General features: G+C 45.7%; 1 protein-coding gene across 9 annotated transcripts in view; it reads left to right on the top strand.

Annotated features, from left to right (window-relative positions):
• CPVL (carboxypeptidase vitellogenic like) overlaps window positions 1-19,408 on the top strand; it is a 139,489-nt gene that overhangs the window by 99,810 nt on the left and 20,271 nt on the right. For 8 of the 9 annotated variants that reach the window (XM_051853265.2, XM_051853263.2, XM_008261573.4 and 5 more), the window contains one exon: window positions 11,684-11,866. In XM_051853265.2, the coding sequence (XP_051709225.2) occupies window positions 11,684-11,866 (183 nt within the window). Of the gene's footprint in view, window positions 1-11,683; window positions 11,867-16,978; window positions 19,389-19,408 lie in introns of those variants that run through there. The other variant, XM_070059689.1, reaches the window with a different exon arrangement.

Raw genomic sequence — 19,408 nt, 5'->3', positions numbered from 1 at the left:
CTTAGCCTTCTAGCACATCTGTGTTTGACTCACCAGCCACCATATTGAGACATGCAGGGATGATCAATAAATTAAAACATTTTGTGTTTGCTTTATAGGGCTGATTTTTGTTGGTTGGGTTGTGTGCAAATATGTACCTAAATTTCATACTTTTAATGATGTGGAAAAGGAAGGAGTTTGCTCTGTGACCCATCTCCTAGTAGAGTTGGAACACTGGCAAGCATCCTGCAGTCTTTGTAGATGACCCATGGTATGATCTTGAAGTTAACCTTCTGACAAGCAGGGAGGACATTCCTCTTTTGGAAAGATTTGTCTGGAGGAAGGACAGGCCTGCACCTGGAACACTTCCAGTTTTTTACAACACAGTTGTGGATGACAGGCAGAAGACATTTTTGCGAGGTGAGGGGGTCAGAGTGGAGCTTTGAGAACAGACCTTAAAGTGAGAAGCAGAATATAGGACCCCTAGGGTGGGCTCCCAGGACTTTTATACTCACATTAGAGGAAAAATATTATTCTGGGTCATATTAAAAGTTTTTCTAAGTGTGCTGTTCTAGGTAGTTGAGCTTTCTTTCAAAGATCCCAGGGCTGCACTGATAGCTTTCTGGATCCTTTACAAGTTGGCTTTGCTTCTTGTTCCTCTCTAAAAGCAGCTACATTATTTAGCGTGAAGTTGCAAGAAAGCAGGAATAGTTTTTTTTGGCCAAAAGACATTATTTGTATAATCGCTGGACATTCACTCAAACTTGTTGCTCCACTTTCACTTTTCTTTATTCGTCTTGGCAAAACCAGCTGGTAGGGGAATGGCAGGCATAAGGGGGTGTTTATTTAAGTTCATTTTCCTTCTTTCCATGTCTTCTCTCTTCCTTAAACTTGAAAGCAAAATAGCAGGGCTTTTTCAGAACAACTGGTTGCAGAAGTGACTACTGTTTCGTTCAATAGTTGCATTGTTTTTCTACCCCATTCTTCTCCAAATAGACCCTGGGGACGTAGGCTCCCTGTGTATTCCAACCCTGCGTCCCTACAAGGAAGAAGTAGGGCCAGAGTGAGAACCACGGGACCGGGCCAAAACCTTGTCCAAGGAAGGTAACAGGTCTGCCTCCCATCCAGAACAGCGCGCAAACATCACGCTCCTCAGCTGAGTTGGAGCTTTTCTTTTGCAACCCTTGGGAATTATCATTGTTGAGCTGGATATTAATAAAATGGATTGTCTTCTCTTTAGGGAAAGGCATTGGTAGGTTGTGCTAATTGTTTCAGACTGTAGACTGCCTAGCTATGTTGGCGTTGATAATAAGAGCAGTAAGTCCAGCAGCTTGAAGAGGAAGTTCGGAGGGTTGCTTTGTAGGAGTTTCATTGATTTAGCATCTGTAGGGAAAGGTTCTTTAAAAAAAAAAAAAGGCTTTTTTTTTGATTAGTGAACAGACAAACATTCAAAACTAAGACAGATAGAGGCCAACTGGGAATGCCATGCAGCCTGGAATAGCTTAGGCTGCTGTTCAATCATTTCCCCAAACAGGAAACCACAAAATGTTAGAGATTAAGGTCACTAGATCATTGGGAAAAGAGCATAACTTTGTCTGCAAAGTATTATGATGTATTGTAAATGGGCCAAAATGTAAGCATAAATCTTTCGTCTAAAAATGCAACAGCAAAAAACTGGCCTTCTCACAAAAGCGCAGCTTGCTTTCCTGTTATGCTGAGGGACCAATGCCTCCTTCTGCAGTGTTTCTGTAATTTTCCTAATAAGTTAAAGAGAAACCAGGACATGCAGAGTGAAGCTTTATGCTCTCTGTCAGCAATACGTGTGTTGTGTTTTGTTTCTTAACATCAACAAAGACAGGTAAAGTTTATATCAGCAGGTGGCCCTCACACATGATTTATTTTCAGTCATATGTTCTTTATACTGGCAACAATGGAAATATACCAAAATGTACATTTAAATACAATTCTGCCCCAGGTCCCTTCTTCCAAGTCCTCCAGGTGGTCTGAAAAGCACAGATCTTTTTCACCTTGAATTAGCATGTGGAACCTCCTCTTACTTGAAGTGAAAATCTTTTTTACTTAATTTTAATTTATTTGAAGGAGGGAGAAAAAGAAGGAAGGCTCCCCATCAATTGCTCACTTCTTAAATGCCCACAGTGGCCAGCACTGGATTGGGTTGAAGCCAGGAGCCGGGAACACAGGCTGGGTCTCCCACATGGTGGCAGGGACCCAATCCCTTGAGCCACCACTGCTGCCTCCCAGGGTCTGCATTAGCAGGAGGCTGGAGTGAGCAGCTGTGGAGTGGAGGTGGGACGCAGACATCCCAACTGGTACCCACCCCCGCAGTGAAAGTCTTGAGTTGGAGGGCATGGAGACTTTCCAGGTGAGGGTGCAGGCACCCCCTTCTGCAGGGATCGTTGACTGACATGGTTGGTTGGTTTGTGTTTACCTTGAAGATGTTTACCTTTCAGATGCACCCACCTTAGAATATAAGGGTTAATGATCATCTGATTTACTAGGGAGATCTCTCGCTGAGTAAGAGGCTGAACCTGAAGCATTTATGGTTTGAATTGTTCATACAACGAGCTTTCTAGAAAGGTTTAAGTAAAACTGACTTTTCTTGGCCCCTCTTCTAAGGAAAACTTCAAGAATGAAAGAGTAAACTTGCTTTTCCTCTTCTAATTGTCCACTGCTTTGAACAGTTTTTTAAAAAATCAGAAGCTGTAGGAGGACAGGGGTCACATCTTTTCCTATTTATTCCAAGAAGCTTATTCCCAAGACTCTGCAAACATTTGCCGTTGGAATAAGTAGAGATTTCACACGAGCTGATTAAACACACACACGCATACACATGCACACACACTTACACAGAAAAGTGACCAGGCCCTCTTTTCTGTAACTCGGACAAAAGGCTGGTTCCCTTCCATTTCAGATGGAAGTGGCTGTCAACCATTTGCAGGACCAGGAAGGAAATGAAATAAATGAATAGAGTTGGATGGAGACCTACTATTCTTTCTTTTGTACTCATGACAGAGGCATGAACGTGGAGAAATGTTTTGCTTTTGCTAAGAAAAACAAAAGCACCCAATCGCTCCTCTTCCTGTCCACCTCTCTGCTGTGGCCCGGGAGTGCAGTGGAGGATGGCCCAAGTACTTGGGCCCTGCACCCGCATGGGAGACCAGGAGAAGCACCTGGCTCCTGGCTTTGGATCAGCGCAGTGCACCGGCTGCAGCGGCCATTGGGAGGTGAACCAATGGAAAAAGGAAGATCTTCCTCTCTGTCTCTCTCACTGTCCACTCTGCCTGTCAGGAAAAAAAAAAAAAAAAAAAAAAAAAAAAAGAGCAAGGCATTGAACAAATGACAGCTGCCCTATACCTCACATGTGAGGACACCCGGGCAGGAATGGGGCCATGCCGAGGGTGGACAGCCTCTGCACAGTGCCAGCTCCTTGTGGCTGAGTGGGAATACAGACCTAGCCTGGTCCTGTCTAGAACATTGTTGTAACATCGCACCATAGTCTGAATGGCTTACCAACAACAGAAATTGATTTCTTAGGATTCTGGGGCTGGACGTTGAACAGGGTGCCAGTGTGGTTGGTTATGGTGAGGATCATCTTCCAGGCTGCAAGCTGCAGATTTCCTGTTGTGACAACTATCTGGACTAAACGAATATGTAGTCATTCACCATATAGTAGCATTTCAGACCACATAAACCAGCCCGCGGTCCCACAGGATTCTAATGGAAGTGAGAAGTTCACATGGCTGGTGATGCCGCTGCCATAGGCCTGAGCACAAGCTTTACTGCCTGTCTGCGGAGATGCTGGCCTACTTAAGTGACTGTTCCTGGCTTGCATATACACCATGGTCTACATCTTACTGGTATTTAAAGAGTGGACTCCATCTGCATATTAAAAAGTTGCCTGTGAAGCAGTTTACCCCATGCTGCTGACCGCAGCCTCATACATGTTGTGTTTACTGTGCCTCTAGAGCACATCAAAAGACCATGGTGAACGACTGGTCTATGCCCACAGGTGTGTGTAAGCGCTCTGTGATGTTCCCACAACGATGAAATTGCCCGACGGCACGTGTCTCAGACTGTGCCCATTGCTAAGAGATGCAGCACTGTGTCTGCAAACTGAATAACGGCTCAGCTGATTTAAGACCTTGACACTCCAGTACAGATATATTTTTCAAGGTATCCTTCATAAACAGTAGCAAAAACATTGGTTAAAACACGCTCTTCTTGTTGCATCTTGTATCCTATATGACCCAACAAGCGGAGTCAATCAGCAAATGGAATAGTTCTCTCCCCCTCTACTCTCTCCCTCTCTCCCTCTGTCTTCTTCCTCCTCCCTATCCCCCTTCTTCCCTCCCTCCTTGTGTGTATCTGTCTCTCTCTCTCTCTCTGTGTAACTCTGCCTTTTAAACAAATCTTTTAAAAACCACACTTTTGCCTGCAAGCGTCATGCAACTTTTATAAGCATCTGCTGTTTGTTTTGTTAAGTTAGTGACCCAGTACAGTTGTGTTAGCTGTGCATCCTAAGTCACGATTGTAATCTATCGGCAACATTTCATGTGGAAATTGTGGAGCTATTATACATATTCTCTTATTTCAAGCAAGGTGATACTGCTAAAAGCTAACGTTTTTGAACACTTCCTATGCGCCTGGGTTGCTGAGCGCATTGCATTGCTGTGCTGTGCAGTTCTCCAATTCATGTGTTATCATGCCCATTTTACAAAAGAGGAAACTGAGCTCTGGATGGGTGGGGTAACTTAAGATATTCTTGTTGGTAAGTGGGAGAGCTAGGATTCAAACTCATCCATGGAGCCCTTGCTCTTAACTATAAACATGTAGCCTTCATTCCCAACAGTTAGGGGCTACCTTCAGTTTGGCTTTGCATATGGAATTACCAGACTAAAATAAACCACCTGTTCAGTGTGTTCTTTGGGGCAGTGACCATCAGCGTTGCATTGTGAAACAGTCTAGAAACAGTTTGTGTTCAGGAGGATCTGAACTTGAATCTTTGTCACCCATGGAGTAACCGTGGGTACACTGCATACCTGCCTCCTTATGTCTAAAATGGGATAATGCCTGCCTCCTGCGAGTGTGCAAAGTGCTTAGCCGGGCTCAGGCAACTTGAGAAGAACAATAGAGTCCTAGTATTACGCAACGTTTTTCTTTTCAAAGTTGCACTCTCTGGCATACTTTCTAGCATGTACATATAGGGAAATTCTGTGTGCTCTTGAGTTCCGTGCTTCAAGTTGAGTTCTTTTTTTTTTTTTTATTTTTATTTTTTTTTTTTATTTTTTGACAGGCAGAGTGGACAGTGAGAGAGAGAGAGACAGAAAGAAAGGTCTTCCTTTTGCTGTTGGTTCACCCTCCAATGGCCGCCGCGGCCGGCGCGCTGCGGCCGGCGCACCGCGCTGATCCGATGGCAGGAGCCAGGAGCCAGGTGCTTTTCCTGGTCTCCCATGGGGTGCAGGGCCCAAGCACCTGGGCCATCCTCCACTGCACTCCCTGGCCACAGCAGAGGGCTGGCCTGGAAGAGGGGCAACCGGGACAGAATCCGGCGCCCCGACCGGGTCTAGAACCCGGTGTGCCGGCGCCGCTAGGCGGAGGATTAGCCTAGTGAGCCGCGGCGCCGGCCCAAGTTGGGTTCTTTTCAAAAGCAAGTTATGAATGGATGGCTCTGGGACAGACTGAGATGCCAAGGCCAGTGTGTGTAAAACCAGTAGTGAAGGGCATCTATTTGAAGTTTTCCTTCATAGCATTCAGGTTCATCCGGGCTAGCTTTCCTCCTTCTGTAAATCTTTGTTTGAAAGAGTGAGATGGACAGCAAGCATTTGCTGTCAAAACCATCATCAGGATACCCTGTAGGCTTACCTTAGAAATGCTTTGTAAGCCTTCGGAATCATTTTCAGATTACCAGCTGACCTGAGGAAGAGGCTCCAACATCCCCGAGCTCCTGTTACGTGCCCGGCAGTAGCTAGGGACTTCTTTCGATGGTCTCAGTAATTCCCACTACAGGGCAATGTAGATGTGACCATCCTCATCCAGAAGAGAGGACTGAAGCTCTTGGAAGCTAATCCATGTGTCTAGAGTTTGCTGGTTCTGGTGTGCTGGTGGTGGATGGGTGGGTTCATGAGGGAACGCTTTTCCCTCTGCCCACCACTCAAATCCTAGAGTGAGCAATTGGGCACTCAAACTTAGGTCATGTGCTCACCCTTTGCACTGGGGATTAACAGCTCCCATTAGGGCTGTATCCATGGAGGGGCAGGATATGGGTGGCTCAAAACACAGTTACCAGGGAGTAGGTAGCGTTGACACGCATGTGCAAAAACAGCAGACAGTGACTCTGTAGCATTACACAAAACCTTGAAAAAGTGGAATCTCAACCCTCCAACTTGTTGTAGATTCCATGGGGTCAGACACAGGGCTGAGGAGAGTCCCTGTGCCCAAAGACGAGTGGTGGTCATGCGACAGCTGCTTAAGCAAAGCTACTTCCTTCAGTGGAGGTGAGGCACCTGTCACTGAGTAATGCACACACCTCCTCCATTCATGCAAAATGAAAAATGACTGGGAAATGCTACCAGAGTTGGGCAAATAGACCAGGTTTATTTCTAAACTGGAGATAGTAGCCATGTCTCATGCTCACCCAACTCAGTTTCCAGAGGCATTTTGGTAGCACATAGCATGTAGCACTTGTCTACGGAGAATCAACAAATGCTCGTTGGTTTGAAGGAATTTACCTCCCTTCTTAAGGAGTTCTAGGTAAATGTTTAGAAGTCGAGGATCTAAAGATTCCTACTGGGACTTCTTAGTATCACAGTTTCCTTAGCAGTGCAAGGGAAGCAGGCAGATCAGTCTCCCCAGCCTTTCTCCTAGAAGGAGTCAAGAAGAAAGCCAGATGTCTCAGTGCACTTCAGAAAGTCCATGGAAAAGGGGATGAAAAGATTTGGGCAAAAAATTTTTGAAATGCATACACAGGTTTTTCACAATATGTATTTGCATGATCTTTTTGAAGATGCCTTGAACATTAACATGCTTTGGAAAGTTAAAAAGTAATAATAAAAATGCTTTTCTTATCTCTGCCTTTAAAAAAAAAAAGGCTTATTTATGTATTTGAAAGGCAGAGTTAACAGAGAGGCAGAGGCAGAGAGAGAGCTTCTATCCGTTGGTTCACTCCCTAAATGGCTGCAGTGGCTGGAGCTGAACCGATCCAAAGCCAGGAATCAAGGGTTTCTTCTGGATGTCCCACGTGGGTGCAGGGGCCCAAGCACTTGGACCATCTTCTACTGCTTTCCCAGGCCATAGCAGAGAGCCAGATCAAAAGAGGAACAGCCGAGACTTGATTCGGCGGCCATACGGGATGCTGGCGCTGCAGGCGGTGGCTTTACCTACTACTCCACAGCATCAGCCCCTATCTCTGCCTATTGACAAAGAGAAAAGCAAGGCTGCTTGCTTGTAATTCAAACCACTTCCAGCTGTCTCTTAGAAATGTTTGAATTTCAGAGCAAGTGTTTTAATATTGTCTACAGATTGAAGTTAAGCTAGTTTTTCATGAAAAATTGAGAGTTGATAGTATTTTAATTATTTGAGATTATTTCTGGGGCCAGCACCATGGCTCACTTGGTTAATCCTCTGTCTGTGGCGCCGGCATCCCATGTGGGCACCTGGTTCTAGTCCCAGCTGCTCCTTTTCCATTCCAGCTCTCTGCTGTGGCCCAGGTGCTTGGCTCGCTGCACCCGCATGGGAGACCAGGAAGAAAGAAGCACCTGGCTCCTGGCTTCGGATCGGCATAGTTCCAGCTGTAGCGGCCATTTGGGGGGTGAACCAATGGAAGGAAGACCTTTCTCTCTGTCTCTCTCTCTGTGTAACTCTGTCAAATAAAAAAAAAAAAAAAAAGATTATTCCTCCCAAAGCCCCCAAAGACTTCTCTCACCAGTCTGATGTACCCAACCTCCTAATGATATTATGCATTGTGTTATTTTTTCATTGTAAAAGTATTCTAATCATGTTTATTTTAAAAATTAGGAAATAGTTAAGCTGAAACAAGCCAACCATACCTTAACTGCCAATATTTTTATATGTTCTTTTCCTAAGTTGAAATAATGCTTTGAAAATGTAGTAATTATAGAATGCAAACAAGTAGAATCACAGTTTCTCACTGATTTTTTTTCATAAGTTAAACACTTTTCCATAACCATCAATTCCAGTGAACTCACCAACCAGGGCTCTAGGGAGTAAAAGAAAGGTCTCTAAAAGGTGCCTTTGCTCCTTTAATGAAGACCCCACAGCTGACCAGGAATGGGTGGTCAAGGCACTGGCACATGCTGGAAACTTTCCTCATCTTTAACACACATATATTGTATATTGTATATATTGTAGGGAGACAGAGATCTCCCATCTGCTGGTTCACTCCCCAGATGCCCAAAACAGTTGGGGCCAGGCCAGGCCAGGCGCCAGGACCTGCATCCAGGTGTCCTACATAGGGCGGCAGGTCCCAGCTGCTTCAGCCGTCTGTGCTGCCTTCCAGGGCGTGCGATAGCAGAGTGCTGGAGTTGGAAAATGGAGCTGGGACTCAAACCCAGACATTCCAACCTGGTGCAGGCCCAGGCACTCCAATCTGGGACCCTCCAAGTGGTGTCTTAGCTGTGCCTGCCTCATTCTGAGTCACTACTGACCAAGGAAGTGGAGCTAAAAGCTGCCCCTTTGTCTTTAGACCTTGGCTTAAAATACCAGCCAGCCTCATGGAGAGCTTGCCCCACTTCTGTCACTGAGGGTGTTGTGGGAAACCCCTCCATTCAAGGCCAAGCAGGATGGTTGGTCACCCTGCAGGGGCAGAAGTAGGCGAATGAGTGCGCACATCTTCCACAGTGGGCTGAGTGATCGGGCTTAGTTCCTGTCCCCGAACTTCTCTGTCAGGGTGTGAGTCGCCGCTGAGAGCCCCTGGCTCCAGGACCCGCGTACGCACAGCCCGCTGGCTTCTCACACTGGCAGTTCATTGTTGGATTCTCAACTTGAATACTTAGCTGTGCAGCCCAAGGACACCCCAGTATACGGGCTCGCCAGAGTAAAGGCTGTGTGCAGATCAAAGAAAAAGCTCTGTGGTTCCTACATTTACTGCTGACTCTCTTACATGCTGGCTCTGAAATCGTTCTGCTGGATTGTTAATCTGCCTTCTTTTTTTGTTGCATTTGATTTATGTGCTCTTTAGAAGTTCAGCATGTTTTACTTGATTTGCACAGGGAAGATTCCCGTTTGCCCAAAAGAGCAAGCCTGCACCTATCACCCAGGCAGATGTGCCATCCTCCCTTGCTTTGTTCCAGAAAATTGTTGCTCTTGTTTACGCCAAGTGAAACAAGGGGAACAGCTCAGGAGTGAGCTTCATTCCAATTCAATTCAGCCAACCTGTTCTGCAATGCTGTGTGTAAGCTTGGTTTTGCTATAATCGATGGATGTTTGCTGATGTCCCTTAAGGATGAAAAAAAGTTCACATTGATTTCAGAATACATGGATGATAGCCAGTAAAAGTAATTGGGAGATACTCATAGGAGAAAATGCAAGAGCAAAAATTAATAGACACTAATTAACCAGTATCTTTGCATTGAATTCTAGAAGAGGAATTGCTTTGTACTTGATTATCTTTGTTAATCAGTTACAATCAGGCCTTCCTAGAATGGCGAAGTATTTAAGGCTTGTCTGCTGGTACTGATCATGTATAATTGCTTCCATACTGCTGGCCAAAACAGCTGCAGGAGGTTTAGCATAGGCTGCGCATACTCAAGGCCTTTGAGGCAATTTCTCTGTATAAACAATGCAAATATTTTATTACTGTAGTGGGGTTGAATGTTTTCAAGAGGCTTTAAATCTATCAGGATTTTCCCTTTGGGTTTGTGTCTAGGAGTGAGGGGACGGTGGTGGGGGCTGAGCGACGTGAAAGCACGTGTGTTCCAGGAGGGGCCCAGGGTCTTTGATCTCCGACAGAGTCCTGTCCCACCGCAGCTCGAGGATCTGGGGTGTGTGAGTGTCCTGGGCGTTTTAATTATGTTTAAGCCTTTTAAGAAGCCGGAGCCATTGAAGGCAGAGATGGAAACATAGGTAGCAAAACATTTTATATTTGGTTGAGATTCAACCAAAGGGCTTCCCCTGGGCCAAGTCAGAGCCTCCCCTCCACATAGGTCAGAGAGAGTGCGGTGTTGAAGGAAATCTCCTTGTTGGAGGCTGTGGGGCAGTATCGGTGATGAGCTTCATCTTAGTGCGGAAACACACTGTAAGAGCAGCGGAAAACACATTCCTAGCATCCGAATTCATCAACTGTGTTCATTTTCTTTCACACTTTGCATTCTTTGTATGTGAATGTATATGCACAAAGATCCTTCAGAAATTTCATGGAAAAATGGAATTAAAGATGCATTTATTTTATAAAAAAACTGAAATTTTGTATATGGAGAAGTCCTTAAAAAGTTTATGGAAAATTTGTATTATGAGAAAAATACGCATGGATTTAACTTTTTTTTTTGCACCACAATTTGCTCATTTTTCAATTCTGTTTTCCTCTGACTTCTTGAAGAATTCTCACATTTGACTTTGAACTTTCTTACTTAACATTATATGGTGAGCATTTCCCACATTGTGTAGTAGTTAAAAAAAAAAACATTTTAAATGCTTTACAATGTCCCAGAGTCTTCCTGTACCACTATGGATTTCATTACTGACCATTTAAAGCACTTGTAGATTGTGTTCGAGCTGTAAGGTAAAATATGAATCAATGAATACAGAATTTTTTAAAAATAATTTTGGACTTATAGAATACAGTCGACAGATTGGGATTACTGGGACAGAGCCTCGGTGCTTTTAAGCCTTTGGACAAAGAGCTGACCCTTGTTCGCCTGAAAAGCAGTGTCCTTTGGCCCTGCCTTCAACAGTTCCATGGCTTTAGCAGCATCGGGTATGATCTGAATTCTTTTTCAAGCCAATTGCAGATAGCTTTGGGAGAAGAGAGAGGAGGGACCTTAGCAAGATTTCTGCTTTGATAGCCAGCAGTTTCTGGGGAAAATGGTAGAAAGGAAGGCGCCTCCCCACTGTACACCAGTGTGCTATTTCATTTAAGGAAAGGAAGTGGCGGGGGGGGGGGGGGGGCTTATGGCAAGTAAACAGACTGAAGACACGTAGATCTGTCTGCTTCCAACAAGTGTAGTGGCCCCTGCAATCAGTGCAGGAGAGAGCAATATGCGTCACCAAGGGCAGACAGAGTTCTGGCTCGCCAGCCGCTGCCACGCCTGAAGGTGAACTAGTGCAATGCGGGTTTCATGGAAATCCTACGGTGCGGAACCCCTTAGTTCTACTGAAACCCAACTGTAGTCCTCCTGGTCATGTATCCAGGGAAAATTTTATGTATCACTGGACAGTATCACACAAATGCTTTTGCAACTAAGAAAGGCCTTTGCAATGCAGAGAACTGTGAGGAAGCAAACTTTTGGAAGAATGCTGTGGTTGAGACAAGGCTTAGTTTATGTCAGGTCAGTGAGTGGCTAAGCAGGAAGGAAATGACCCCTCTGATCTGCCTAGCTGGCCTCTCTGAGCACTATCAGGGAAGCTCATGTTCCCTTTTTCTCTGGCTGCCTCGCTGTCTATACCAGGGTAGATTCAGTAGCTTTACCTTCTGAATCCTGCATTCACTGATGACCCAATTTCGTTTCAGGTTCTGGTCTACAACGGCCAACTGGACGTCATTGTGGCCGCATCGCTGACAGAGCGCTCCCTGATGGCCATGGACTGGAAGGGATCCCAGGAGTATAGGAAGGCGGAAAGAAAAGTCTGGAGGATCTTTAAAACTGACATTGAAGTGGCCGGTTACGTGCGGCAAGTGGGTGACTTCCATCAGGTACGCACGCGTGGGGCTTGCAGACTGTGGGGAGCCGACAGCGGGTTGGAGATAAAGCCTGAATATCGAGAAGACACGACTGCGTTAAGCCCAAGTCGTGCAGTAGCCAGTGTGTCCCCTGAGGCCTTACTTTAGAAGAGTGGTCTGAGTTTATAATAAAGTACACAGGATTTAATGTAAAAGCAGTCAGAAGTTCAGCATTGTTCAATGAAAAAGGCAAACTATCCAACCCAAAAAGGCAAATCATCAATGAGAGAATTGCAATCTATTTGGGAGCGAAGGGGAGCTTGACAAAGGATGTGTGGGAGATTCAACATAACTCCTCTGGCACATGTGTGATCACATTTTTATGTTACACGTGACCCCAGCACAAAATTTGTAGCTGATACAGCGGTCCCCTGCTGGACCTCCATCACTGGCCAGACGCGCCTCCCGTGGTCTTCTCTTCTTGTAATGTCCTTTTCATGTTTTGGAATCAGGGTTATGCCGGCCTCCTGAAACCACTTGGAAAGGGTCTCCTCTCTTCCTACCGTGTGAAATAGGGTCCCGGTGTGTTAGGGAGTTCATTGGTGAATGTGTCTAACTTGGATTTCTTGGAGGGAGAGTTTTAAGTGGCAGATTCAGTTTCTACAGTAGACAGAGGATTAACCTGCTTTCCTGTTTCCTCTGGTGTCAATTTTCACAGGCTGTCTTTTTTTCCAGGAATTTATCAATTTCATTAGAAATTTCCACTTCACTGACATACTGTTACTTCTGTAACATCGTTGAACTGTCATTTAATGTCCTGAGATCTGTAGTGATGTTTGCAGTTGCTGCCTCTCTTGCCTCAGGTTTTACGATTTCATTGTGCTTTACAAGATCCAGTTTTTGTCTCTCTGGATTTATTTCTGTATAGTATTTTGCTTTCTTTCTTTTTTTTTTTTTTTTTTTTTTTTTTTGGACAGGCAGAGTTAGACAATGAAAGAGAGAGAGAGAGAAAGGTCTTCCTTTTTCCGTTGGGTCACTCCCCAAGTGGCCGCTACGGCTGACACGTTGTGCTGTTCTGAAGCCAGGAGCCAGGTGCTTCTCCTGGTCTCCCATGGGGTGCAGGGCCCAAGCACCTGGGCCATCCTCCACTGTACTCCCAGGCCACATAAAGAGCTGGACTGGAAGAGGAGCAACTGGGACAGAATCCGGCGCCCCGACCGGGACTAGAACCCGAGGTGCTGGTGCCGCAAGGCGGAGGATTAGCCTAGTGAGCTGTGGCGCCTGCCATATTTTGCCTTCTATTTTATTCATTTGTGCTTTTATCTTTATTCTCTGCTTGCTATTAATTTCTTTGTGGGTGATTTGCCATTTTTTCATAACTCTTTAAGATAAGGACTTAGAACTTGCATTTTTACCCTTTCTTTATTAATATGTTCACTCAGTGTGATGAGTTTGTTAAGACTGACCTTACGTGTACCCTAAAATTTGTCATAGTTTTGTTATTTACATCCAAATTATTTATAGTTTTCTTTGCATTTTCTTCACCTTTGGCCAGTGGGCTATTTTAAAGTGTATTGCTACGTTTCCAAACATTTTGTGTTTTCTGTTTTTGCATTTATTTTTAACACAAAGAAACATACTGTTTCTGCTTTGTGATCAGAAAACATATTATTGTTTTAATCATTCAAAACCCACTGAAACTTGTTTTATGGCCCCCATAGTGTTTATTTTGGGTAAATGCACACTCAACAGTTATTTGTTGTAGTGCATTAGAAGTCATTTAGGACAAGTTTAAACAGCTATATTTTGCAAATCTTCATATCCTTTCATTTTTCTTTATTTTTTCCCTTGCTTGTTCTATTAGTTTATAAGAGAAGTCTTAAAGTTTTTCAGTATAATTAAATATTTCCCTATTTTTCCTTTTACATCTGTTTTTGTAGTTATAACTTCATGCAATGACAGAGATGTTATACATTCCTGATATTAAATCTTTTATTTTTTTAAGATTTATTTATTTATTTGAAAGCCAGAGTTACAGAAAGAGAGGGAGAGAGAGAGAGAGAGAGCGCGCAATCTCTTATATGTTGGTTCAGTCCGCAAGTGGCCACAACAGCCAGAGTTAGGCCAGTCCAAAGCTGGGAGCTTCCTCTGGGTCTCCCACATGGTTGCAGGGACCCAGACACTTGGACCATCTTCTGCTGCTTTCTCAGGTGCATTAGAAGGGAGCTGGGTCAGAAGTGGAGCAGCTGGGACTTGAACTGGTGCCCATTTGGGATGCCAGTGCTGTAGGTAGTGGCTTTACCCACTAGACCACAGCACCAGCCGCATCGTTTATTCTCACGAAATGTCCTTCTTAAATCACTAGTAACACTTCCAGCCTTCATGTCTAATTTGTTGACAGTTGGAAAATTGTGCCAACTTTCTTATGGCTAGCACTTGCACAGGATATCTTTCCTCAATGTTTTGCTTTCAGTCTGCACCCTAATATTTAAGAGATGCCTCTTTGGCCAGCGCCATGGCTCAATAGGCTAATCCTCCGCCTGCGGCGCCAGCACACCGGGCTCTAGTCCCAGTCGGGGCGCCGGATTCTGTCCCGGTTGCCCCTCTTCCAGTCCAGCTCTCTACTGTGGCCCAGGAGTGCAGTGGAGGATGGCCCAAGTACTTGGGCCCTGCACCCGCATGGGAGACCAGGAGAAGCACCTGGCTCCTGGCTTCGGATCAGCGCGGTGCACTGGCCATTGGAGGGTGAACCAACAGTAAAAGTAAAAGGGAGACCTTTCTCCCTGTCTCTTTCACTGTCCACTCTGCCTGTCAAAAAAAAAAAAAAAAAAAAAAAGAGAGAGAGAGAGAGAGAGATGCCTCTTTGAATCCGTGCATGGTGGGTGTTTTTTTTTCAGTAGAGCCTGACAGTGTTTTTTACTTGCAGTAGTCCATTTATGTTTAATGTAAATACTGATATATTTATGCATAAATTTGCTGCTTTCTTTTTGTTTTGTGTTTGCTGTCTGCTTACTTCATATTCCCCTTCTCTTTATTGCATCCTTGTGTGTAAAAGAAGTATTTTGTGCTGTTTCATTTTTCTCTTCTCTGTAAACTCACTGGCTATACATGCTTTTAAGTCTGGCTGCGTGATCACACAGGAGTACCATAAAGCTTCTAGACTTATTTAATCCTAATATAAATTAGGCTTTTTCTGCTTCCCAGACAAATGTAGGAGCCTTGGAGCACTTTATCTTTCTAAGCAGCTCTCCTGCTTTTTGTGTTAAATACCACAAGACATTCTTTATGGCACTGTGCAGCCAGCGGTTCCTCGGAGTCCCCTGTGGTTAGCCTTTCGGTGGCTCGGCCGGCTTTCTTCCATTGCCATGCTCCTGACGGGTGTCATTTTTTCTTGCCTAATGAAATCTCTTAGTATTTAATGTAGTACCGTTACGTTGACATAATTTCTGCTTTTGTTTGTGGGAGCGTGTCTTTGTGTTTGCCCTAATTGTAAAGGACACTTCCCAGGAAACAGCATACTGGGCTGGACGGTTCTTGTCTTTCAGCGCATAGAAGATGTTGTTGCTCTGTTGTCCTCGGATTTCATCATTTCTTTTTAAAAATATTTATTTTTATTCATTCAAGAGACAGGAAAAGGGGGCCAGTGGGATGGGGGTCTTCTACCCTCTGGTTCACCCCACAAACCGGCTGAAGTTAGAGCATAGAACTCCATCCACGTCTCCCGTGTGGGTGACAGGGGCTCAGCCAATGGAGCCATCTCCGCAGCCTCCCAGAGTGTGCATTAGCAGGAAGCTGCATCGGGATTGGAGTGGCTGCGGCTCACACCAGGCCCTCCAGGAAGGGATGTGGACTCCCCGAGGGCAGCTTATCCCATTGAGGGATTGGGGGGAGGCAGCTTATCCCATTGAGGGATGGGGGGGCAGCTTATCCCATTGAGGGATGAGGGGGGAGGCAGCTTATCCCATTGAGGGATGCGGGCTCCCCAGGGCAGCTGAACCCATTGAGCTCTCAGCCTTGCCTTTCAGTCCTTTCTGATGAGTACTTGGCTGTAAGCTTTAGTGCTGCTCCTTTGAACTAATCAATCGGTTCTTTTTTTTTTTTTTTTTTTGGATTTTTCCCACCTGACTATTTTTATGATTTTTCTCTTTTTGCTTCTCTGAAAATTATACTGTTTTACATATGTGTGTATAAAATACCAGGGTACTTCTAAATTGTATCTGAAGATTGAATTTAAAATAATTTTATTTTGGTACAAAAGTTTTTGGAAATCTATTTGTAGTTTTCTTCATAATATGAATTCTTCTTGAGCTTTTTATAGAACTCTTGATATGCATTGATTGCAAAATATTTTTGCACCTAAAATAAATATATCTTTTAACTTCATTTCTATGAACTTGTTGAAATCCCCATGTATATATCCTGCTTGGGTTTTTTGAATTTTGGGAAACTCTGGCTTTATGTCTTTTGTCATACTTGAAAATTTTCAGTCATTATGTCTTCAGATGTTATCTGTGATCCTCCTCTTCCCTCTCTGTCTAGAACTCTGTTTATGTGACTGTTAGACCATTTCATTTTCTCCCTTTTAGCTTGATTCCCATCCCTTTGCTTCCTCTGTGCTTTATTTAGTTCTGAGATTTTCTATGGAGCTTTCTTCTAGTTTTCTATTCTGCTGCTGCTGTCTCTAGTATGTTTTCAAGCATGTTTGTTCCTTTATAAAATTCCAGTCATGTCCACCTGCTACCGGCTGGAATGTGTACTTCCCAAATCCATATGTTGAGTGCTACCCCCGGTGTGACTGTATGTGCAGAAACGGTCAGTGAACTGCAGAGAGGGGCCTGGTTCTGGTGGATGAGTGTCCTAATGGTAAGAGGCACAGAGAGCTCGCGCCCTTGAGCTCTGCCTGCCGGTTGAGGACACAGCCAGGAGGCAGCCATCTGCAAGCCAGGGGGCGAGTGCTCAGCAGAGCCCAGCCGTGCTGGCACCTGGAGCGGGCACTCGCCACTTTCCGAGCTGTGAGAGATGCATTCCTCTTGTGTAAGCCACCAGTCTAGGACCTTACAGTGCTGTTGAGAGGATTTCAGCAAGGTAATAAGCTTAGAGCAGTGTGTGACTCTTAATATTTTCCTAATTTATTTTCCTTATTAGCACCCTGGATAGCTTACAAGAATGTATATCACAAGAGGAAATTCCAAATAGTGAAAGTCAAGAGCTGGGCAAATGCTCTGTTAGAAATCAGCGCATAGGGACGATGGGATGTTATCAGGGCAAATGTGAATGTGCAGCACCCGGGGAGTCCTGGATGCGTCACGTCCCCGTCCGCTGCACAGCTTTGCAACGAGTGTGTCGCCGGCACGCAAAAGCTCCCCTCAAGATGCCTGCCCGGCTGCTGCCCCACGGCGCAGGCCAGCCTATGAAAGGCCTCAGCACCCAGCTGGCACGGGCACCCCACTTGGCTCTTTGTAGCAAACATCCGGCGTGGGAGACCAATTTGCTGCTTCAGGGCGGCACACACCACCAAGGTGGGAAGAGGAATTGGCCTCCAGTCAGAACCTGGTGGCAAATGTCAGACGAAGCCACAATTCTCCGTGGGAATGCAGAACACATCTGGAGATGAGATGGCGCTCCCCTGGCTGCTGAAAACTGGGTAACAAAAGAAGCAGGACCCACACAGGTCTGTGATAGGGAGCGTGTGACCTTGCAGCCAGGGACCCCTGTGCCATGGAGGTGGGTTATACCAGGCTCCTTCCTTCCTATGTGGTGCCGCATCCTGGGATGGGGCGGTGCGGGGAGCAAGGGGGGTGACGGCGGGGAAGGGCTCCCATGGGAACAAAGACATCTCCATGAGTCTGGGATCTGGGGGTCCTGTCCAGATGTCCAGCATCTGATGATGAAGAAAAGGGACTTCAGCCGTGGACGTGATCTTCAGCCCCAGGCACACACTGGGAAGTGTGTGGGTGTGTCTGCCGAGAAAGAAGCCTCGCCTGCTGCCCAGCACCGCAGCTCTTCATCCGAGAGATGGATACCGAAGTAGACTTGTCTCCGGATGGCTGCCCAGCGTGTCCACTTGCCGGAAGGACAGCTGTCCGCCTCCCCTGGGGCAGCAGGGAGCAAGGGAGAACTGGGATATAGTCAGACTAAGAGCTGCCTGCCCAGGGGAGAGCGCTCCAGCTGGCCTCCAGAGATCCCAGGAACAGTGCAGCCTCCCTGTTTTTCTGACTGAAAAGGCAGCAAGTCTTTGGCATGTGTGCCGTTCTAAGAACCCGACCCTGCCTTGTTATGTAATCTGGGGCTGTAGACTTCCTGGGGCTCAGACTGAACAATCTATAAAATATCTTCTGAAAAAAATCTGATTGATTTTTCACGACTACCCCATGGGTTTCAGGCTGCCAGCAGTGTAGACTAGGACAGCAGCCATCAGCAAGCGCCGTAATTCTACACTTCCATGTGTGTGGGTATGCCTGTGCTCAGACATCCATCTCTGTCTACTGAGTGAGAGAGCCAGGAATGTGCTGTGTGTAGAGCGTGAGTCCCAGGCTCAGGGCTAACCAAGACCCTGGGCAGGCTGTGCTCTGACACCAGCTCTGAGCCCTTGCTGTCGAGTCTGGTCCAGACGCCATTCCTCCTCCGTGACTGTCTAGGCCAGCCTGCTGTTCCTTCCGTTCAGGGTCCTTCTGTGCCCCTCCGCAAATGTCAAGGTCACTGTTCACAGTTTGTGTTGGTGTTGTAACTGCTTTTTATCTCATTGTATTTTTTTAAAGATTATTTATTTCCTTACTTGAGAGGCAGAGTTACAGACAGCGAGAGGGAGAGACAGAGAGAGAGGTCTTCCATCTGCTGATTCACTCTCCAAATGGCCACAAAGGCCAGAGCTGGGCCGATCTGAAACCAGGATCCAGGAGCTTCTTCTGGTCTCCCATGCAGGTTCTGGGGCCTAAGGACTTGGGCCATCTTCCACTGCTTTCTCAGGCACAGCAGAGAGCTGGATCAGTAGTGGAGCAGCCGGGACTCGAACCTACACCCATATGAGATCCCAGAGCTGCAGGAGGAAGCTTAACCCATTGCGCTGTAGTGCCGGCCCCATGACTGCTTTCAGCATGCAGCAAATTCTCTGCTTACATCATTGAATCAGCATGTCAGCCCCAAAGAAACCACATTTAGAAATAAAAATGTAAATCAGAATAATAGCCAAGCTGATGAATTTCTTTAAGGCTATTGTTCTGGGGGCCGGTATTTGGCACAGCAGTTGATGCACGACTAAGGGTGTCTGCGTCCCACAGCAGGGTGGCTGCGTTCTGGTTCCAATTCCAGACTCCTGCTAATGCACATCCTGGAAGGTCCCATGTGATGGTTCAAGTAGTAAGGTCCCTGGCACGCATGTGGGAGACTTGGGTTGAATCTGGGCTCCTGGCTTTGGCCTGGCTCCGCCCTAGATGTTGTGGGCATTAAGGGAATGAACTATTTGATGGAAGATCTTGCTCGCCTGCTCTTTCTCTCTATCTCTGCCTCTTTCTCTCTGCTTTTCAAATAAATGAAAGTAAAATAAAATTTTTACAAATAATGCTTTTCTAGTGTAAA

Source organism: Oryctolagus cuniculus, chromosome 16 (assembly GCF_964237555.1).
Source record: "Oryctolagus cuniculus chromosome 16, mOryCun1.1, whole genome shotgun sequence".
In the NCBI taxonomy this organism is placed as follows: domain Eukaryota; kingdom Metazoa; phylum Chordata; class Mammalia; order Lagomorpha; family Leporidae; genus Oryctolagus; species Oryctolagus cuniculus.
This window is presented reverse-complemented; position numbering and strand designations above follow the sequence as displayed.